Source organism: Crassostrea angulata, chromosome 4 (genome assembly GCF_025612915.1).
Source record: "Crassostrea angulata isolate pt1a10 chromosome 4, ASM2561291v2, whole genome shotgun sequence".
Lineage (NCBI taxonomy): Eukaryota > Metazoa > Mollusca > Bivalvia > Ostreida > Ostreidae > Magallana > Magallana angulata.
In genome coordinates this window covers 45,787,253-45,811,878 of record NC_069114.1, presented here as the reverse complement: position 1 = coordinate 45,811,878, position 24,626 = coordinate 45,787,253, and the positions used below count along the sequence as shown (strand labels likewise).

At 32.3% G+C, this 24,626-nt stretch overlaps 1 protein-coding gene across 6 annotated transcripts; it reads right to left on the bottom strand.

Annotated features, from left to right (window-relative positions):
• Positions 1–300: 300 nt before the first annotated feature.
• Positions 301–20,493, bottom strand: LOC128180716 (peptide methionine sulfoxide reductase MsrB-like). 6 transcript variants are annotated; one of them, XM_052848848.1, is made up of 4 exons: positions 9,504–10,005; positions 8,104–8,331; positions 4,280–4,452; positions 301–3,045 (listed from the first exon to the last, which is right to left on the bottom strand). In XM_052848848.1, the coding sequence occupies exons 2-4, from the start codon at positions 8,319–8,321 to the stop codon at positions 2,906–2,908; spliced, it is 531 nt and encodes a 176-aa protein (XP_052704808.1). In that variant the 5' UTR covers positions 8,322–8,331; positions 9,504–10,005; the 3' UTR covers positions 301–2,905. The 6 variants fall into 6 exon arrangements, with proteins under 6 accessions (XP_052704808.1, XP_052704804.1, XP_052704807.1 ...); XM_052848844.1 differs by lacking the exons at positions 301–3,045; positions 9,504–10,005 and adding exons at positions 3,596–3,855; positions 20,414–20,493; XM_052848847.1 differs by lacking the exons at positions 301–3,045; positions 9,504–10,005 and adding exons at positions 3,596–3,855; positions 10,588–10,647.
• Between the last annotated feature and the right edge of the window lie 4,133 nt (positions 20,494–24,626).

Genomic DNA, 24,626 nt, shown 5'->3' with positions numbered 1-24,626 from the left:
CTCATGAGGAAGTAGAAGCTACAAGCCAAATGACCTGGTTTGTTTATCATAATACAAACTGCTCACATATTTATCTCCTTCACCTCTGTTAATTTTTAGATCTTAGTCATTCATTAAAAACTACGCTGAATTCTAGTAAAAGTACATTTATAAATATTTCCCAGCAAACACCATTTCATCCAATCGCACCCAGCGTCACGCTTCATTTGTACTACTTTTAGCGTGTTATATATTCCATAGCAACCGACAAGCGTTGTTGATCACGCACGTTTCTCAGCAAATTCAAAACAAACAAATGAATTGAAAAATAACAAGCAATTTATTACTACGAGAAACAAAATGTTGTTATTGCCGATGATATTTGAAAAAGACACACCCTTCAGAGGTAACGAGTAAGTGTTAAAAATACGGGTGGGGTTACAAATTTGGAAGTCATCCATAAAACTAGCAACCTTTGTTCATACAGATAATGAAAAACGTCACATCAAGAGATCTAAAACTGAACTTTTTGTAGAGCACTGTACAGTATTTCTAACTGGCTTCAAAATGTGTAATTTAGAGTTGAACATGACATACTGAATACGTAAGAGAAAAGAGATTCATAAATTAAATTTTTTTTTCAAAATCTCAAGATTTAATTAAATACTAATAACAACAAATAAATTATCTAAAAAACCCAAACAACTATATATATATCACAGCTACAAACATGTAGATACATAAAACTTGCTATCAATACATGTATATCAAAATATCCCTACACTAGTATAAATAAGGTATCTATATTTATTCAAAAATATACCTACAGCGTGTACATGTAGGTACAAACACAAATCCTGATTATATTAAGAAATAAAATCCTAACATTGCATTTATTTTCTAAAATGAACATAACAAGAGTCTATCATTACAAAAAAGTAAGCTTTTAATTAAAACTTTAAAAAAGCTCATTGATAAAATAAAAACCATTTCCTTCTCCTCTTATATACCAATGCCTGGTTTTAAAAGGAGAAAAAAAACACCAAAACTCAACTTAAATCCAAACGTCAGTTGGTCAGGAGTTCAGTAACACAGTTTGTAGAGGAGCATGACTTTGGATGTGGCATCCAAGATATGTAAAATGTCACTTAGAGAGTTGGCATTCCTGATTGACCCCTTCCTGGGGGAGGGAGTGATTGTGATAAAGCTTAAGATTGGTGGTAAATAAAATACATTGATAAAGCTACACCAGGGCTACAAAACATAACAAACACCAGCCATGATGGATCAGACATTTCCTGCTACAACTAAGTGATTTTATATCATAACAAACAGTAAGATACTCCCTTCAAACAATTACATGTAGTATTTAATCAAACAACTTTTAAAATTATTTTGGACTTTCATGGAGAGAGAGAGAGAGAGAGAGAGAGAGAGAGAGAGAGAGAGAGAGATTGCTTTGAATAATTGTCCCTTCTGATTCAATGAAAGATCACCCAACACCAACACCAACAATCCAAATACACGTAGAGCTAATTGTTAAAAAGAAAACGAGAAAACATTTCTTACTAGAATACCAATAACAAGTCCAACAGTCTTCCACAACATTCTATAATATAAAACACAAACCCCCATCGAAAAAAAAAATACTCTACATCTTTACCACTTTACCATATCATTTTCTAATCCCACAACATGAATAGCAATGATAACAATGATGGCAAGAAAACACAAAACAAAGATGTCCATGGCCAACACAAGCCAAATCTGATGCCCTGTACAACGCAGGACAAAAACATGACATAGTAACAAATCAGAAAGCGCCCATACAACATAGGACAAAAACATGACATAATAACAAATCAGAAAGCGCCCATACAACATGATAAAAAATAAGACATAGTAAAAAAGCAGAGAGTATAGAAATAAACAGCACTGATTCATTAATTCCAAACACAGATGATTTATCTTCATTACAATACGGAGATATAATAGCACACACAATGTCACAAACTATGGATTTAACATAGACTTAACAAACAGATTTTAGTGATTAGTAATCAAAGTCAACATGCATTTGATATTAATTCAAAAAAAATTCCATACAATATGCTTAAAAAAATGCTACAAATAACTTTTAAAAAAAGTTCCTATATGATAACCTTAATGACTTTTAAGTACAAAACTGTACAAGTATGAACTGTGTTTAAAAACGAGATCCATAAACTCAAATGTTAAAGCAGAAAAATCATCAAAATTTTCCACACAAAAATAAGAGTTAGTATTGATCATTGATGAACATATAATATTCATGTTCTAGATTGCACTGCAAGTGTAAATTCCAAAATGGTCAAAATGAGAGACAGTTACCCAAGTATAAAATGAGAAAACAACATGCTACAATTCTGATTGCCTTTACTGTTGTGTAAGTTTCATTTTCTGTATAAATATCCATAAAACTGCTTTGATAATGAAAATACATCAAAATATAAAATAGTATTTTCCTTCTGTTGGCAAATGGCACAATACGCTTAGCAGATCAGGATTTTGGAAGAATATCATTTTATTACATTTAAAGAGAGACAACTCCATGTTCATCACATTTGACAAAAATAGCACCATGAAGAAAAAGCTAGGTCATTAATAATTCATCGAATATATATTTACAATTTGATGTAACAAAATATACTATCAACTTGTGGACAAATAATTATTAATTAAAGCTTAAAATCAAAATTTTCAATATATTTTGAAAAAAAAATAGAAAAAAAGAGAGAAATTTTAGAGAAAACCAAGACATTGAAAAAAGAGAATAAAGATGATGGAGGGCTTCTGCGACCCACGAGCCAAGTCCTTCCCCCTGATTTCCTGACAGTACTTCAGCTAGCAGCAATGACCTTTTTATCCTAAAATCCACCCCAAACTGTCACACAGTGGTCTGTTTCTTGAAGTCTAAGGAGGCTGAGTTGACACAGAATCTCAGCCCAGTGGGCTTCGGGCCGTCGTCAAATACATGACCTATGTGCGAGTTACAGTCAGCGCACTTGGCCTCAACCCGTGCAATTCCTACAACACAAACAAATCCCTCACTATCAGAACCATCATGCACCATTGCTCTCTGTTCTTACCATTCTATGTTTATTATACATGTACTAGAGAGTGTATTTTTTTTTTTATTTGTTAAAGACACATTCATTATGATTTTTACAAAATTCGAATGTGAACTTCCTCCATTAAAAATACAATTCTGCATAGCTAATTAAAGCAAAAGACTCAATCATAAATTCATATACATGCATGTAAATTAAATATACATGTATGTAAATTAAATTTACATGTAAATTTAAATTCAGGAAGTAGCTCCCAAATTACAAAATTATAGGAAATAGGTCTCAAGCTTGAATTCTCATTATATAGTTATCTAATTGAATGAATGTTTTTTTATCAATGGTAAATGAAGTACAAAGAAACCGAAATATTTACAAATGTACAAATGCAGTGTCAAGTTAGGAACAGTACAGAAATTAAATTCTGAATCCTACAGATTTATTACTTTTTTTAGTCAAATTAAGTCATTAAAAATATGAAACCTCCTATTCTCTGATGCAAAGAAAAAACCAACAATATTTAATCAATCTTCATTGTTTATTGCCTTAAAACTGAATTTTTAAATTATCAAATTTACAAAATTTGTTCCTGGTTATGTTTACTCTTTTTATCACAGTTCAGATTTGAATTTGATCTCTGATTTGGATTGGAAAAGAAGAGCTGCAGAATTGATGCAGTAACGCAACCCTGTTGGATTCGGACCATCATCAAAAACATGCCCTAAATGGGCCCCACACTTTGAACAGACCACCTCCCTTCTTCTCATTCCTGCCAATAAAAATTAGAATTCACACTTGCTTTTTTGAAAAATCAGAATTTTGACTTTGCTTCCCAACATCTGATTGCTAAACATTGACTGGTTTGAAGTCTATAATGTTCTCAATGCATGTTTAGTAGAATGACTTCTCTTTATTGATCAGAGTATTTTTTTATTTGAGACAAAATTGTTAAAAGTATACCATTGTTAGACTTTGTATCATTGTCTAAGAAAAGGGGAGCATAAAAGAAACAGATAATGTACTTTACTTAGGAGCCGTAATGATGTTGGCTCTAAATATGTGAGCAAAAAAGAAAAACTTTTTGTGATATTTTTTTATGCTTTTTTCCATTCATTTTAGTACATGTACATGAAAAAACACTTTGATCGGACATAGTGCATTTAAGGAAATCAGGTTACTATGGTAGCTCTTACCATGAGACATGTCATCTTTGACAGTGATGTGCTTTTTACTGACGACGTCATAGAAGGCGGGCCAGCCAGACTTGGAGTCGTACTTTGTGTCTGAAGAGAACAGCTGATTTCCACACACCACACATGTGTACACCCCTTCTTCTTTGTTGCTTACATATTTACCAGAAAACGCCCTGTCAACACATACAAAGAACAAATATGAAAGGATGGTATTCATTGCAGTGCTTTGATGTGTATAGCTACATCATAAGAAAGCATTGAGCACCCTGCTGGCTCGACAGTATACATGGTATATGGATACACACACTTATCTCATTAAAACAGGTTCATCAAGTCAACATGGCTAGACATGAACCAATTTCAAAAGTAAAAAGGGTTTATAGAGAGACACATCACATTCTTCCATTCTTTAATAAATCCATGCTCAAAATGTCAACAGCATTTTACTCAGCAGTTACATTTTGCATTTACAACAAAATAATGGTTATAAGAGCTCCAGCATTTTGCAAACTAGCCTCAATCATCTTTTGCTAACAGTACAGTACGTGTCATATAAAATCAAGCCAAGAATTACTAGTACAGTATGAATTAGTTAGGTTATTTGAAAGAAAAATTAATTGTCCCTTTAAGCTAATAATAGTTCTAAAAAATAAGCAAATATATTCATATATATGTACTTCTACATATCAAAATAGTAGGTATTAACACATTCTTTTTATGAAAATAATTTTCAAAATTATCAAACAAATTTATTTATTTCTACATGTTATTGTATATTCCTGTCAAGTATACTACCGATACTTTTCTTGATACTAAATATAAATTTTAAACATAGGTAATCATAGATTACTAAGCTCACCGGACGGAGCATCACCATTATGAGACATCACCTTCATAAGACCACCTTTATCATTTTATATGAAATTCATACTTTATGATCTTGGATATTCATGGATTCTGTTTTGACAAAATATCGTATATCATCTGATAAATTTTTTTTATGATAATCATATGTTCATATGTTAGTCAATACAATGATATAAAATTAAATATTGTATCATGTCATATTTATAATATATATCATATAAAACAATAAAATACCGTAATAAACAATAATGAGATATGATATTGTAATGTATGATATGACATTGTATTGTGTTATACCTTATTGTATTTGATCACATAATACAATATCATAAAATATAATACAATATAGTATTATATTACAATATCATATTACATAATACATCATAACATTGAAACATATTATATTGTATAATATAGTATGATATTGTATTGAATGACACTGAAACATATTTGATACATTATATGATATTATATCATATAATACAATATAATTTGATTCCAACATTGTATCTTATCAAATGATACAATATTATGTGATAAAGCAAAATATTATAAAATACATTATTATATTATACATATTGTATCATATGACACAATAATATATATTACAATATCATATAATACAATTTCATGTGATAAGATAAAATATCATATAAACCAATATCATATCATACAATATCGTATGATACAATATTATATAAAATTACAATATCATATAATACAATTTCATGTGATATAATTCTATATTACTGAAACCAATATCATATTATACAATATTGTATGATACAATATTATAGAATATACAATATTGTATCATAGGAAACAATATAATATTTTGCAATATCTTATGTAATTGTATCATGTGATAAAATAATAAATTAAAAATACAATATAATATTATACAATATTGTATCATAATATACAATACTATACATAACAGTATCATGATACAATATCATATCATAAAATATCCAAAAAATTGATACAATATCATATCGTATTGTATAACTTTTTATAATATAACATATGATATCATATTGTATCATATCAAACAATATTGTTTCATATCATACAATACTATCTCATAGGAATCATGTTATATCATTTATCAACAAACACATCTATCTATCGAGCTGGTTTGAGTGAGGTAGGAGATTTCTTTAGCATCCTTGATAATGGAGATCAGGCTCTGCATATAAAGCAACCTCTGCATTTAATTTATAATAAAGTTAAATCAACTATGCAAGCTATCATCTATAAAACATGTGACCTGTTCCAAAAAACTAAACCTCATCCAGCATCCGAAACCTATGGCTCAGATTCAGCATTCAAGCCCATCAGGTGCATTGGTATCATAACACGCATCATCCATGCAAGTTTGGTGAAGTTTGGACCAGTAATAACTAAGATATCATCATCAGAGGGCACTAGCAATTAAAACCTTAACTTCCTCCAGCATCCGCAACCTATGGCTCAGATTCAGCATCCATGCCTGTCAGGTGCATCTGTATCATAAGACACACCATCCATTCAAGTTTGGTGAAGTTAGGACCTGTAATAACTAAGATTTATTTTTTAGCATCCTTGATAATGGAGATCAAGCTCTGCATCTGAAGCTACCTCTGCGATTCATTCATATTACAGTTAAATCAACTATGCAAGTTTGATATAGTACTATCATCTATTAAACATGTGACCTGTTCCTAAAAACTTAACTTTATCCAGCATCCGAAACCAGACTCAGCATTCAAGCCTGTCAGGTGCATCAGTATCATAAGACACACCATCCATGGAAGTCTGGTGAAGTAAGGACAAGTAATAACTAAGATATCATCATCAGAGGGCACCTGTTTCAAAAACTTTATTTAACCAGCTCTTAAAGCCTTAACCTTCTCCAGCATCCGAAACCTATTGCTCAGATTCAGCATTCAAGCTTGTCAGGTGCATCAGTATCATAAGACGCACCATCCATACAAGTTTGGTGAAGTAAGGACCAGTAGTAACTAAGATATCAGCATCAGAGGGCACCTGCAACAAAAACTTTAACCAGCTCTAAAAACCTTAACCTCTTCCAGCATCCGAAACCTACTGCTCAGATTCAGCATTCAAGCTTGTCAGGTGCTCCAGTATCATAAGATGCACCATCCATACAAGTTTGGTGAAGTAAGGACCAGTAGTAACTAAGATATAATCATCAGAGGGCACCTGCAACAAAAACTTTAACCAGCTCTAAAAACCTTAACCTCTTCCAGCATCCGAAACCTATTGCTCAGATTCAGCATTCAAGCTTGTCAGGTGCATCAGTATCATAAGACGCATCATCCATACAAGTTTGGTGAAGTTAGGACCAGTAGTAACTTAGATATTGCTATCAATGGGTACCCACAACAAAAACTTTAACCTGCTCCAAAAACCTTAACCTCCTCCAGTATCCGAAACCTATAGCTCAGATTCAGCACTCAAGCCTGTCTGGTGCATCAGTATCATAAGGCACACCATCCATGCAAGTTTGGTGATGTACGGACCAGCAGTAACTAAGATATTGCTATCAAAGGGCACCTGCAACAAAAACTTTAACCTGGTCCAACAACCTTAACCTCCTCCAGCATCTGAAATTTAGGACCCAGATTCAGCATCCAAGTCTTTCAAGTCCATAAGTAGGTCCAGATGCATCACCCATGCAAGTTTGGTGAAGATAGGACAAGTAACAGCTTAGATACAGGACCTGCAACAAAAACTTTAACCAGGTCCGGACGCCGACGCCGACGCCACCGCCGACGCCGACGCCGAGGGTATAGCATAAGCTCTCCTTGACTTCGTCTCGGTGAGCTAAAAATTATTAATTGTAATTATATTTGAATTGTATACTTTTACATTTTATTGTTTTTACTTCTCATGATAAGAATTACGAATATGAGAATTAAAATTCATATACTTCTACATATTACTGTATTTACTTTTCAGTTCCTCGCTCCTGAGTCACATGGTACTCAATGGGGGTGAGGCGTTTCTTCAGCTCAGCCTTGGGGAAGCTGACCGGGCAATCAGACCCTCCGCCACATGAGGATTTCAACTTCCTGATCTGCGGAGCAGTTTCCCGCTTGGCCGAGGTTACTGCATGAAGGATATTCATCCAGGAGATGATCACAACCAGGTCAAAGGTCAGTGCATTCATAGACACTCACCTAGTGAATAGAAATAATTCTCACAGATAAAATCAAATTATACATGAACATGTAATAGAACTTATTCTCAATCGTTTGAACTTGTTCTGCAATAATGCTAAAAAATAAACAACACAAAAAAAGACTTTAAAAATAAGAAAATACTAAGACCAAAAATATCAGCTCTAGTTAATAAAAATAATTTTCCAAGATAAAAGTAATTGATATATGTTACAGAGGTATTTAAATAACTTTAAATCACTCATTTTGCATATAAAACAACATTTTTTTTTAAAAGACTTGAAAACAAAAAAATCAGACAACTTGTAATGGTAAATAAAAAGAAAATTCCTCATCATCAATCAAATTGTTCCAACAGAGAAAGCTGATTCAACACAGGAGCACTGATATTTACAAGTAAATACACTAGAAACATTCATTTCAGAGGTTTTGTTTGAAACACAAGATAAATACACATACAAAATCCACCCTGCTAACTCTGTACAATGCTATCTCTCCAGTGGCAGGAAGATGCAATATTATCATAATCCTACATTACACAAACACACAACTTCTCCCAGCTTTGTCGCTGACTTCAGCTAGAGGTCAACAAACAATATTGATATGGTGAACTTTCCCAAACACAACAAATAAAAACCTTGCTTACAGGGGCCTGTTGATACTACTGAAGTCTTGCTCCCATTTGGTAATACCGATCCATGCAATTGATGAAGCTTACGTCTACAATCCGTGGCGGCTAGCTACTACAGCTAAAGATTCTGTTTTTACCTGCAGTGCGCCAACATATCAACAAACAGGTTGCTGTGTCTGTTGGGTAATGGATTGAGGGAGGGGGGTGCCAATAATGACATTTCAGTATGTACTTTTGTATGTATGTACACATCGAGTTACATGTGTATAGACAACGTTAGTGCAATTAGGAGATTCAGGGTTCTCACCATGGAGAGAATACTTATTCCATGTATGTTTATCTTTCTCCCACAGGCACACACTGGGAAGAGTAAAAATGTATAAACCAAGTCGTATTTCTTACACTATAATACATGTTTTAGATAAATAAACATCTGCCTCTTATAAATGTTAAGATAAATAAACAGCAAACAGCAAAAATCGCCGCAATCAATCAACAGAACAAATAGCAGGTTGACCTCCTTACATGTACTACTCGTTACCTGCCCAATTGTTCCCGTTATCTTGTCCACCTGTCTGCCCTAGCTGCTCCAATCTTTCCTCTCCTCTTTATTACTTTAGATGTCCGGGATACAATCGAGATTCTGAATCTCACTGGCTTTCAGGCATCCTTCATTGGGTCAGATATTTATTGATGTGCAAATGTAAGTGGGTGATGGGGTGGGGGGACGACAGGAATGACGTGCAGGACAAGTAGAGTTTCCCCTGATCTCAGATGAGTGGTTTAATTGTTGGTGTATCAGTGTCTTAAAGGAAATTAGAGATCTTACTGATCCAAACAGCTCATCACACATCCTATTGCAAGTTGTTGGTTTATTGTTGGCCAAGTGTGCACGTATAAGATATCTACACTGTAGTACATTAAGAGGGGGTTTGTGTGATAAGGCCAATCAACATCCACTCTCCATACATCATTCAAACCAAGTTTATGGTTCACAAAGTATGCATGCATCAAATTCTTGCAAGGCATTAGATTGAGATGATAAAATAAATTGATTGAAATGATAAAAAGCATGGTATATACCAATTCAAAAACTTATTGAAATATACAAGACAATGAAAAAATATATATACAAGTCTTAAAGCAGACTTAATTGATCACAAACACACTAAGTCAAAGGTCAGTTGTGTTCAGAAATTGTGTCTGTCGGTGTCCACAGCGAAAAAAGTCTGATGAATCATAAGGTCACAAGTTAAATGTATATTTTGATAAAATGATGAAAGATATTCTACAATGAATTGAAATTGTTAAACTGAATGGCAAGCAGATCTTAAGATCAATCCAATTTATACCCAGTGCCTAAAGAAGATATAAGATCAAAGACTGTCGAGACAATAATGCACAAGCATTGTCTCCTAACTGTTCTAAATATTTAAGCTACGAAACGGGGTATATCAGATTTTTCATTCAACATAATTCAATCAATGTTTTTTGATTACACAAAATCCTAAAACACATCAAAGATATTATTTCATAGATAAAATATTGTGGATATCCAATATTTACTTGCAAGAAAAAACTGGTTAAATAAAAACAAATAAACAAGACAAAGATTCAAACTCTACCTGTGTTTGTTTTGTAAAGCTGGTGTTCCCCATCAATTTGATATCTGTGTTTTGTAAACTTTATTCATCTATAAATATACATGCATAATGCTTATCTGTTTTGAAAATTGAGGCTCCAGTGGGGAGAAACGGTTTTGTTGCAGAGAGTATTTTTATAGAGCCTTTTACACCGAATAAATATAATAGAATGCTATAAATCATAAGGTACAAGCAAAATGAAAAATAAATATTCAGAATTATCCACTACCATGGTCATTAATAAAATGACGATTCAGCAGAATTGTTGTATGACAGGTTATGACCTAGGGGTATAGCTACTGAGGGCTGAATTACTGGACCAGTAGCCAGTCTGTACCCTATAAATAAAGCTTATTTCCACCTTTGTTCATGCAGTCAACCATACCTCATGAATATTAGATTTTACAATGAATATATCTTTTTCAAAATTCTGAAAAAAAAAGATAAATATGGGCTATGTGGAGAAATATTTATTTCATGATATGACCTGTGGTGTAAAGCCACTGAAGGTCAGAATTAATGGACCAAAGCAAGTCTCTACCCTATCAGTAAAGTCCATCTCTCCATAGTCAACCAAATCTTAGGAATATATGATATTGAAAATGTAAATCTTTTCTAAAAGTTTATGCATCAAAATTTTTTAACAAGAAATTGGCTACATGGAGCAATATTTCTTTCAAGAGTACATACAACAGTTAATCTTATGACAGTGTGCTGACTGTATCCACTTATAATAATTTTTTATTTAATTGTCAATGATATATGTGTAGTGACAACATGTACAAGTATAAGTACCTCCACATAAAAACTAGTTTTATAAATAATGCATAAAATTTTATGACATAGAGCAAGTATTAATCTAAGAATCAATTTCCATTTTTTGATGATGAGAGATGTGATGAAGAGTTGTCTCCACATGGACTTGAAAATATATGTATACAAGATGTGTTTAAAATTTGTTTTAAAATTACTATGGATTCCTCATTACAATGGTTACAATACAGAATCCTTCATAGGATTCTTCCTGTATGTTACTACCTTAAAAAAATCAAAATTAAAACCGATGACTGTTGTAGATTTTGTGGCAATGAAATAGAAACTATATTGCATATGTTTGTTATGTGTGAAAATTTTTTACCTCTGTGGAGAAATTTTAGCATGCATATATACACAACAACCTCTAATAGAGTCGGTTTTAATATTACTAATATTATTTTAGGTGAGACTCCATTAAATGTAAATAACAAGGTAATAAATTTTATTATATTATGTTGCAAACAGTATATTTTTTCATGCTTGTTGCAAAGTAGAATTCCAAATATGTGTGGCCTTCTTAGTCATTTAAGAATGAAATATTACATTGAAAGGTGTGTAGCAATACACAATTCTAAATTATTAATTTTTGATAACCAGAAAGGGAGAAAAACCAACTAATTATTTTCTAAATTTAGAAAATCGTCACTATACTAGTAAAATTATTCCAAAGATAATACTAACAGAAAATAATGAACAGATAGAAATAGTTAAACAAGAGGAGATTTTAAATGAACTGGAAAATTTTTATAAAAACTTGTATGCAAATAATTTGATGATAACAGAAAGTACAGATATTTCACTAAGTGACATTCTAAAAGATTATTCTGTCCCTAAATTATCTGACAATGAAAGAAAATCAATTGAAGGATATATAACATATAAGGAAGCTTCTTCGGTTTTAAATAGTATGTCAAACAATAAAAGTCCAGGCAGTGATGGGTTCACAGTTGAATTTTGGAATAAATTAGGCTCCTTTGTTGTTAGATCTTTAAATTATGGATTTAAAGTAGGAGAATTATCATCTACTCAGAAACAAGGAATTATAACTTGTATACCCAAGGAGGGAAAGAGTAAATTCTCCCTTGGTAACTGGAGACCTATCTCATTGCTCAATGTTATATACAAAATTGGGTCAGGTTGTATAGCAAGCAGGATAAAAACTGTTCTAAATAAAATTATCAGTAATGACCAAACTGGCTTCATCTCTGGAAGATATATAGGGGAAAATATTAGATTGATTTATGATCTGATGAACTATACAGAAAATAAATATATTCCAGGGGTATTAGTTATGATTGATTTTGAGAAAGCATTTGATTCTGTTGCTTGGGAATTTATACAAAATACACTCAATTATTTTAATTTTGGCCCATTTATCTGTAACTGGATTAAAACTTTTCAATGTAATGTTATGTCCTGTGTGTCCCAGGCAGGCATTTTATCAAACTTTTTTAAACTTGGACGAGGCCGCAGACAAGGTGATCCAATATCGCCTTACATTTTTTTATTATGTGCGGAAATATTGTCAATTAAAATTAAAAATAATGAAGATATTACAGGAATCAAAATTAATAACACCCAATATTTAATATCACAATATGCAGATGATACATCAATAATCCTTGATGGAACTGAGAAATCACTAAGGGCAACCATGAAAGAAATAGATGACTATTATAAAATATCTGGTCTTAAAATAAACTAAGAAAAAACTCAGATTGTGTGGATAGGAAGTAAAAAATATTCTGAAGAAAAAATCTGTTCAGAAATGAATTTTCAATGGACAACTCAATTCAAACTTTTGGGCATATATTATGATGTAGATTTAGATAAAATTGTAAAACTTAATTATGACAAGAAACTTGTTAGGATAAAATCTGTATTCGAACAATGGAGCAAACGACACTTGACTCCAATTGGAAGGATAACACTGGTTAAGTCTCTTTTAATTTCACAATTAAACCACTTATTTATAGCCTTACCAAACCCTCAGAGTAAAACATTAAAAGAATTAAACAATATTCTATTCAATTTTATTTGGAATTCAAAATGTGATAAAATTAAAAGACAAGTATGTACTCAGAAGTATGAACATGGTGGGTTAAGGATGGTTGATATAAATTCCTATATTAAAGGATTAAAGTCTACTTGGATTAGGAGATTAATTAAGGATAATAATTCAAAATGGAAAACACTGCTGGAAAATTCTATTAATTTAGAAAAGCTATTAAATACAGGTTCAGATTATATTATGCAAATGCAAGAATCGTTAAAAAATGATTTTTGGAAGGAAGTTACCATAGCTTTTAAAGAAATCCAAGATAACTTAAATGTAAAATCATGGCAGGATTATTGTTGCCAGCCATTGTGGAACAATAATAAATTTAAGATAGGAAATCAGTCTTTTTTTTATAAATCATGGTATGCTAAAGGAGTTAGATGTGTAATTGACTTGTTTGATGAAAATGAAAACTTTTTAGATTTTGAAATGTTGAAAAGAAAATTTAATATTCAAATGAATTATTTAACATATATGGGAGTAAGACAAGCTGTACTTTCAGATCTAAGGAAATACAACTTCATTAGAAATGAAGTTTTCAAACCTTTCATACCATTTAATATTAAAACCTTTGTATTAACAAAAGAAGGTTCAAAGCCAATGTATGATATATTAAATCAGACAAATGTAACACCAGTGGGAAAAGAAAAATGGAGTAGACATTTTGTTTTTACAGAAAAACAATGGATTTCAATATTTCATTTACCTTTTATTATTACCTCAGACTCTAAATTTCAATGGTTGCAGTACAGAATAAACCATTATATATTAACTACAAACAGTTTTATGTATAAAATTGGTAAAGTGGATACTAATCTATGTACCTTTTGTGAAGATGCTGAGGAAACAATATATCACTTATTATGGGAATGTCCAAGGGTACAACATTTATTAGCAGAATTTGTTAGAGTTTGCAACTCTAAAGGAATTAGAATAGTCCTTGATAATAAAACTTTTATTTTTGGTGTCTTAGATGATGTGAAGTCAAAAGCGTTCAATATTGTACTCATATTGATAAAAAAATACATATACAGAAGTAGATGCCAGAAAAACCAATTAACAGTAAATGCCCTTATGAATGATTTAAAACAGTTATATAAAGTATTCCAATTCTGTGCAAAAGAAAGAAGTGAAATGGATAAGTTCAATACAGACTGGGAAATTTGGACCCCTGTGATTAACTCACTCTAAGTGCTCTCTCTCTCTCTCTCTCTCTCTCAATAAAAAAGGTGCTCAATATGTATTTTTTTATCTCTCTTAGTAAACGTTCATTATATATGCATTATTGATGTAATTGTTTTCGTTGCTTTCTTAAACATACTTTGTGTCCTTGAAAATTTCTGATGTATGTACGTGATGTATGTAGAAGCAGTTGGCTTACTAATAAACACTTCATCAAAAAAAAAAAAAAAAAAAAAAAAAAATTTTTGATAACCAGTGGTTGCTCTGGAAAAATATTTTTGAACAAAACTAGTTGTGTTATATTTTATATTTTTTCTTTCTTTTTTTTTTTTTTTTTTTTAGTATCAAGAGCAGTAATTGATTAAGTTATTTCCTTTACCTGTGTAAACTTTAAAGCATATTACTTTACTTATGTGAATGTGTGTGCATGTATGAATGGGTGGTGAAAGGAAAAAAAAAATCATTGTAAAACCTGTATATATCTTGAAAGTGTTTATGAAAATACAATGAATAAATGTTAATTAAAAAAAAAATAAAAATCTAAAGATCACTGAATGTCAGCTGGAGAAAGATTGTTACACTCTTATATGATATACAATTGTGGCAATTATACATTAATCTACAGCATATATACATGTAGCAGACAGGTTTACATATATTACAAGACATAATTCAAAGTTCAACATTATATGCAATTTGGTATGCATGTTTGCAATCTCCTACTAAAATCAAATACATGTAATAAGTTAAGGATAGACACTTGTTAATCCCAGTTGTTTTTGACTGGAATTTTCATTAGTGATGGATAATCAACGCGAGAGCTCTTTCCTAGCTCACAGTAAGAAGTGAAAGCCTCCAGAGCCAATTACCTTTCAACTGAACAAGCACAATAAAGAGAAAGCAATGCTGTATCAATGGACTCAAAACATTGAACTTAAAGCAGCTCAAAGTCATCATTAGCTTCTGTAATGCAATTACTGTGTCGTTACCAGTATTATGGCAGCTACGTATTTTGCCGCATCATAATTTGGGCAATTAATGTACTGTACGTATGAAAAAAAAAAAAAATTAAAGTGCATCAATGACGTGACAGGGAGAGCCAGTGCCATATTTCAAAATAGTTTTTAGCAAAGTCATGACAGCAGTAAATAAACCATTCAGTCGGGCAGCTATTGAGTTTTCCATCAACTTGATTTAAAGGTATAAGATACATCCCAGACTCTCTGGCATTCATACAGACAAACACTCCAGCGAACATCCCACTAGCTTGCAGCTACATGTTAGCTACCATATCTAAGGGTCTACATGTATAAAATAAGCAATTCTCAATTTCAGACATTTTTAGGATCTAAGGTACATTCTCTTAATTAACGATCCTGATTGCATTACATGTACTAGGTTATACATGTACCTAGGTTATTCACCCATCTATCTTACCATTGGCAATATTTGAAAATTCAAAACCACAGATTATGATATAATGATGTTTATGTCATTTCTGTAAAATATTGATTAATCTTAATGTCTCAGTGAGTGGAATGTTGAGAATTGTAATTCTGAGAGCACAAGGCATAGGTCTTAACTTAAAAATGTGTTCAAAACACTTCGATTTGCCAACTAAAAGTTCTAAAAGTTGCACACAAATCTACATTTTATAGACATTACAATTACCATTACAACTCTTCCGGAAAAACTGATACAACTTTGTAAATGGGCTAGATACCATAATACCTTTTCATTTGAATTCACAAAGATAGGTTGTATGGAGAACAGAAAATATCTGTAGGAAGATAATAATACATTCAGGCCAGGATCAAAGGAACTTCATAAAAATTTCTTGATTCATTATCTGTTTCACAATTATGTTTTATGATTGATTTTTAAAATTCAAAAACATTTTTTCAACATTATAAAAAAATCTAATATGATTTTAATATGCTGCAAAATACTGTGGAATATTTTGAATTCATGGTGGCTCACTTTTTATGGTATTCACAAAAATTGGCACCTACAAATTAAAATGATTCCACAGTTTATCACTATACGAAGTGTACTGTAAACTAAAATTAGGTAGTTATTAGTGTGTCTCCAATGAAAACAACTTTGAAATTAATGTCAAGCAGTTTGACAGAGCAGCATACTTTTAGTGATTCTACTGCTATCAAGATGTTTGCGAAATTATTAATGACCACTGTAAAATTTCACAGTTGCTTAAAATAGCATGTATGATTAGTAAGGAGCAGAAATACCCATTATAACCCTGTGAATTTGTTTTTTCTAATTTGCATTTTCTTCTCTGAAGATATGCATTTATAATAATTTTAACTGACACCTCACCACGCAGTTCACCATTATTCTTAATCTCGTAAACTGCATACAAAGTATAATTTAAGTTATACATTCATAAAACCATTGCTCCCCTTTTAAATAATTGTAATTGTAGTTATTAGGTCTGAGGAAAAGCCAACTTTAGGGACTTTAGGGACACACCTAATGCATGCAGAAGCAAAATAAATACAAGTTTTGCAAATCAATACTTTGAATACCACAACATCTCATGCCAAAAAAAAAAAATACACCTATTGCCCGATTTGCCTCATGTGTTTCTTTTTAAGAAGCCAAATCAATACATATACACACGTGTATATTCAGTAATGCTATACTCTGTCCTGAGTTTTTGCTTCCACCACTTTTTGCTTGACATTTCAATAATAGTAAATACCTTTGTGTTCAAACGACGTTCATCCACTAATATGAAAAATGTCCAGATTATCTGTTTTGAAACGCCCCCTTTACCGCTTCAGGTTTCAATACACATCCAAAAATTGAAAGTCTACGGAGATTTTGCATTGCATCAGCCATTAATAGCGAGCGCAGCGAGACGGCGCGAAGCGCCGCTTGCGTAGCGAGCTCCATAGACAACATGTACGAACGGAGGAAATTCGAGTTGAAATCTGCACATTGTTCAAAGAAAATTTTATGAGGCCACGTGAAAACGTTCTACTATCCCAGTGATCCTTTGTGGTGCAAAGCAACATGGTGGAACAGAAAGTGTTTCTATGGAAAATTCTTACCTCTACATCGCATACATCATTTTCATTTAACAATAAAAAAAATCCTTCTAAAAACATTACAGTAAACAACAAATAAGCTTACGTAAAAAAAACTGAACTTTTGCTGACATATGACGTCATTTCCTTCTCCAAATTTGTCCGACAATTTACGAAAACTGTCGAGCGCAAAAGAATGTTAACTATGACGTCACAAAGATTTCGCGTTAAAATTTCCCGCGATACATTTAGAGGTGGATCAAGCATATGTACTGGATCATGTAGGAAGTACTCAGTATCAGTGTTAACGGTGACTCTTTGGCTGATTAGTTTTGTTTTGATGATTTTTTTTTTGCTTAGTAAATACACATGCAAGTTCCATGCTAAATTTATTGTCATATTGATCCAATCATATATGCATACGTTAGGTAGGTGACAAAAAATTATTAAGAAAGAAAAGTCTAATCATTATTAGATCTAAGTGCAGCCACGTCATTTTGTAATGAATAGATAAATGAAAAGAATTAAACTGTTAAAGCTGCTTGGTCCGATTTTATATCAAATTTTATGCATGCTTTTAAACGATGGCTATGCTTAGTATATGAATAATAATAGACATTGCAGTAGTTTTACCCATCAATTATGCCAAATTTCAATGAAGAAAAATACGTACAAAATTTGCTAACAAAACAAACGACATTAAAAGGTACCGCGTTATTTCGCCTCATGTTAAATTTCACCCCTGACGACGAGACGGGTATGGTTGTATTACGACTTTGACATCGCTTTGAATAAATGTCGGAATGATCAGACAAATAACAAATAAACATGTGTACGTTTTGTTCGCTAATATTTCCATAGTATGCTTTCTTTACAATCGATGCATAGCATGCGGGTTGAATAACCCCAATCATTCGGGGGACGAAACCAAGCGGTTTCCTTTTCTAAACATTCCCGTGATGCATTTTGGTTTGTTTTTTCGTTTGTCAAAAGAGAAAATATTTTTATTTACTCTGAATATTTCTAACTTTGAAAGGAGACTGATTCAGCTGGTGAAAATAGGAGAAAGCTCCATAACTTTCTAAGATAAATGATTTGTATGGAAACAATTTTGATACTGTATTTACAAAAAAATCGGACCAAGCAGCTTTAAAATATCTACCGGTACATGTATTTGTTATATAGTTGCATATGTGGTCAAATAATATTGGATATCACACACTAAGAAAGGGGTTAGGGCACATGTCTACAACGCTTATATATCGTACAAAAATTAAAAAGATTTAAAACAAAATTAATGTCACTGAGGAAAATAATTAAAACACGGGTTACAACAAGGAACAAAATGAGAAATAACAGACAAAATTTATTTTTACTGATTTTAATGATCATTATTAAAAGGTAAAGAAAAGATAAAACATAATTGTATCTACATAAAAAAAAAACCGGCGTTGTGTTTATCAAAATATTTTTATACAATGTAAGTCTGTTTAACATTTTATTAATGCTCAGTGGTAGTTTGTTTAAGTGTATAAGACTAGGAAGGGGCCATTGGAATAAAAGTTTGATAATTTCGGGTTCCTTGCGGTGGTAAAAGTTTTCGAGACAAAGCCAAAGTTTTTTGGTTAGGGCAAGTCCACGGGTTGCATTTAACAATGATGACAGATGTGTGGTTCCTTCTGCGCTCACCCGAACGGTCACACTGTAAAACATATTAAGCCCGGATGATAAGGATAAAAAAATGCGCAATGTATTCCGAGTGTATTCCGAATGGAGAAAAGATGTAAACATTTCCCATTATAAATCTCCGTAAGAAAATTGTTTTCGTTCCTGTGAAATTTTATGAGTGAAAAGGGATAATTCTTCAAAGAAGATATCTTGGATATATTCCCTTTCATCGATTTCAATTGTATTTCTTTCACAGGCATGTGTATTTTTATTAAAAATCATCAAAAATTGATGGAAGCAATAACTTGGGACAGACTATAAGTGACAGCTATGACTGCACACCATAAGAATACAATTCATAAATTTTGTGGTGGAATCCTAAACCACCCTACTCCAACCTTGACTTGTGTGTCACTATGGATATATTTGTGATAGAGATCCCAAGGAGGTTATCTTACTACCTGTCTAAGAGTCTGGCAATAATTCATCCTCAGACTTACATTATGAAAACTTCTTTTCAAAAGTGGTTGATAACATTCAATATTATACTATTGTGACTGTCAGACTCATTCTAATACTGCACAAGATAGTTCAGTAAGATAGCTCAGTTGGTAGAACACCTGACTAGAGTTTCAGGGGGCATGGGTTCGAATCTCGGTCATTATTTCTCCAATCCTGTTACACACTCAGACACTATCATGAAAAATAACTGCAAATATCCTGATATCATTAGCAATTCATTGTTAAAAAGGAATTTAGCTTTCACCTAGATCAATGACATATAACGTTACATGTCAATGCTTACAAGTTCCACTTCACCAATTACGATTACGGCACCAAAAGATAAACATTCTGCCAGGCCTTCTCTGCACTGAGGAACATAGAGACCATTGAAAAACAGAGGGTAGCCGTTAAAACAATTGTTATAAGCTTTTGACCCGCACAAAACGTTAGGTCAGCTATTAAATTCAAGTTCAACTATTTGCTACTCACTGACTACACAAAATAAAGACCATTTTACGTTTTTTTTTACCTATCAGTTCCAGTATCTCTATCAGTGTCGGAGGATGACTTTTTCCCGGAACGAACGAAAAATTAAATTATAAAACCAAGAACTGTAATTTTAAATATTCCGGATTATTACAAGCTATATCAACAAGGGATATAACTTGAAAGGAAACATACTGTTTTAATCAACCTGATTTTTTTTATTTCATATCATTTTCCCATTTAACTTATTAAATATGATATCCGAGTATTTTACCAACAAGCTTGTATCCAATCGCAACTTCTCGGGCCTTTCCGGCAGGCTCGGAAAAACACCTCGAATGTATTACCTAGGCGTCCATGACAACCCCCCTTTTTGTAAAACTTGAAATAAATAGAACACATTTTACGATCTGTTGAGATGTGAGCTATACTTCATTAACGTAAAAGATATACACTAAAATATAACACAGAAGCGATATACAAGACTGTCTAGCCGATACTTATTTTAATGGGAAGCGACTCCATTTTGTTTAAAACTCTAACATCCGGTGATGTTAATACATTCGAGGTGTTTTTCCGAGCTTGCCGGAAAGGCCCGAGAAGCTGCGATTGAAGCTGTATCATGTACATGTGAATATATTCTGATGTAACCACGGTGGCCACCATTCGTGTTTATAATACATCTTTTGAAGAAAGGGGGGGGGGGGGGGGTAAGATAGCGCAAATGCCCATTTGGTTTAGTCATGAAATGCAATTTCAAGTTAAATTTTTTCCAATTAAATCTATTTGATGATTTTGTAATACAAGTTCGCAAAAGCACAATATATAACTCCGATTAGTTTTGAAAATTTTAACAGACGATAAGAAAAAAAATATTGCCTTTAATTTTGGTGGTATCGAACCCACAATCTAAAGAGTCTAGTTTTATAATATTAACTAAAGTCTGATTTTTTAACCACTGAGCCATTTAGGCCACCTCAAAAGACGTTGTTTAAAGCTATTTCCGACTTTGGCCACAAATTTACGGACTTGTATTAATTATTTTTAAAATCGTTAAACTGTTGGAATTCAAAATTTTAAATTTAATGTACAGTGGGTAATCATTCCACGTGTTTGCTGATTGAAATCGGTTCGTTTTCCATTAGACCTTATTCAGACTGCGACAAAAATATGGAGCACAGACCCAATGAAGGCATTAAAGTTCTACAAAAATGACACTATTTGGAAGTTTTGATACGCATAAGCCAGTTCAAATCAACATCTTCAAAGTATTGAACAAACTAAAGGGTTACATATCAATATTATGTTAAATATACATTGTTTTGAATGATATATATGTTTTAAATTATTGGATTTGTTGATATTTAAATTTCGTCCCTATATATACATTTTACACGCCTTTTCCACCCATCTTCAAAATAACCTTTGAACAGCCAAGCTTTGAAACTGAGCGCTTAGTGGCTACATTTACTAATTTTTACCCATAAGGTTTGTGCTATTACACCTTTCTGATTCTTGTTTTACACCCACAATGTATTGACATTAAAGTATCGATATCGCTTTGCAAATTATTTCCATTTATTTTGCGTTATTGTGTGTTTTAGATTCAACATTTTCCTTTTTTTCTTATCACTTTTCCTTTATTTTCCATGCATTGTTCAAGACCCATTATCTCTTAATTTTTCCTAGACAGAGTAAGCGTTGACCACTTATAACAATACTCTGATGATTCCCAGAGGCTCTCAGGATTCCACAACAGATGCATAAGAAAGATCTGTATGTACTGGCCAAACAAAATCACCAACAAGGCACTGTACGAGAAAACAACTCAAAGAAATATCATGATCCAGATAAAGTGAAAACGATTAAGATGGTTTGGACATACAGTAAGAAGGAACCCCAATAACATATCAGAAGTAGCGTTAAAATGGACTCTATCAGACGGGAAACGCCAGGGGAAGGCCAGAGGAAGACCAAAGGAAACTTGGAGAAGAACTCTGACCACCGAGTTCAAAAACACTGAAAAGACCTGGGGTGAAATGGAGAGGATCGCTAAAGACCGCGGTCACTGGAGGTCCCTGGGTACATCCTTATGCGCCACCAGGTGCGAAGACGATAAGTAAGTAAGTTAGTGCGACAAAAGTTTCTCGTCATTTTCATCACAGTTTATCATGAAATGCGAGAACCAGTTTAATACTTTAATTTTAAGAAATCTCTAAGTGTCTTTAAGCATTTGGATGATAATTTGATCATTTCATTGCCTTGGTTGTTTGTACAACTTTTGTATTCCATCGTTTCAAGATGATTAATGCATCATAAGATTGTGTATTATCTCCTATCTTTTGAAGGTTTCAGATAAGATACTCTCTTTTTCTTTTCTGCATTTTCTGTTGGTGTAAAGCAAATTTCTGCAGTCAGTATGGACAAAATCTAAATTGTATCTTGCTTGTAATGTTGGCTATTATAACAGGTAAACTTTCCATTTTAAAAAGATCTATATGAGCGTATTTTGTTTTAGTTTAGGCTACTTCTCAGCTATGATATTTATCAATTCTTTCATAGTATGGTATTTGATGTTCTCGCACAAGTTGTTCTGACCTATTTCATGTCCACCTTGTTTCGTTTATTTCAAAGAGTTCGATCTTGTAACGCTTCATTTCTCTTACCACTTTTCCTGCAAGATTTCCTGTTTGATAGAGGATCTGGACGTTCCAGCAGCCCACTCTATGTGTTGATTCTTTGAGACGAAAGATATCTCCTATTGGGGAGGGGACAATCATATGTCATGCCTTTAGTATCCAATATGGTATCAACCCCTCATCCACCTTTTTGTTCCCCGTTTAAGGTTTCTGTAGCAGCTTTCGATGATGGAGGGGTTGCTAGCCGTAAGAATAACTCCATAAACAGAGGGCTAATGTCAGGTTTGTCCATCGTTTAGATGACTGCATTCTATAGCTTGAAATCTTGTTCATCTACATTTTCTTTATTGATTTTTTCCATAACTTGCATGGGAAGGCAAACCAATTGCCCCTCGGAAGGGAATGTGACGGGAAAAAATGTAACCGAAGGCCTTAGATCGTTCCTGGGTCTTCTCTGTTTATGACTGTTTCCCCTTTGGACTTGAAATGAGTGAATTATAAAAGCTACACATTTTGACTTAAAACAATGCACAATAAGAATTTTAGTAAGCAAAATCATAAATAAAAAATAAAAAACAGTAAACACTGACGGCTTTAGACAGTTAGGTAAGTGACATCAAGGAATAACAATCAGAAGTTAACACTGATGTTGACAATTATACCACGAATCAGTTAACAGTTTAAGCGAGGAATGAAAATAAACTGTAAACAATTAGAATAGTCCCTTATTAACCAATCAATAATGACGTTAAGAAATAATATCATAAAAAGTAAAAAATAAACAGTAAATAATATTATTAAATAGTTAACACTGACAGTATAAGCAATGATAACATTAATAGAACACACCATTTATTGATTGCTTTAGAATACACAATATAAAAAGGAGTCAGTGTAAAGTTCAACTAATTAATAGGAATATCATTCAACATTTATCAAAGAGAAAATGAAAGCGGTTGATTCAGAAATTAGAATGTAAGATCATTCTACTGCCCTTCAAAGTCATTGGACAAAGAATCAATATCTTATTAAAATAAGCTAGAAGGTGACTTCTGAAATCCTGTGTTGATCAATGGATTTCAATGTGAAATACTTTACAAATGAGTGGTTTTGATTCTTGCTAATTCAGCATGAACATCATTTATCTGGTATTACACTTGCTTCTGACAGGTAAATATTATACATTTATTTATTTGACTGAATAGTTTCAAGGAGTGAAAAAATGATACTGAAATAAACAGATAGTTTTGCCTCCAAAATTTCTTGAAAGTTTGGATGTCAATTGAAAATAAATATGATTTTTTCCTGTTAATTTTGATATCGTGACATTTGAATAGCAATGACAATAAAGGTCAAATAGATTTTGACTTTAAAAAATTTAAGTGTAAAATCAGCACTAATTTTCCCTCAAACAGACAAAATATTGTTACAATCTGTAAATGATTTTGTTGGTATAAGTGTAAAAGTTTATTCTAAATATAGTGCTTTTAAAAAAAAAATAGTATTCATGTAAATTTACATGCAGGTAAAAGAAATATTCGCACAATTTATTCTAAATATAGTGCTTTTTATAAAAAAAAAAATAGTATTCATGTAAATTTACATGCAGGTAAAAGA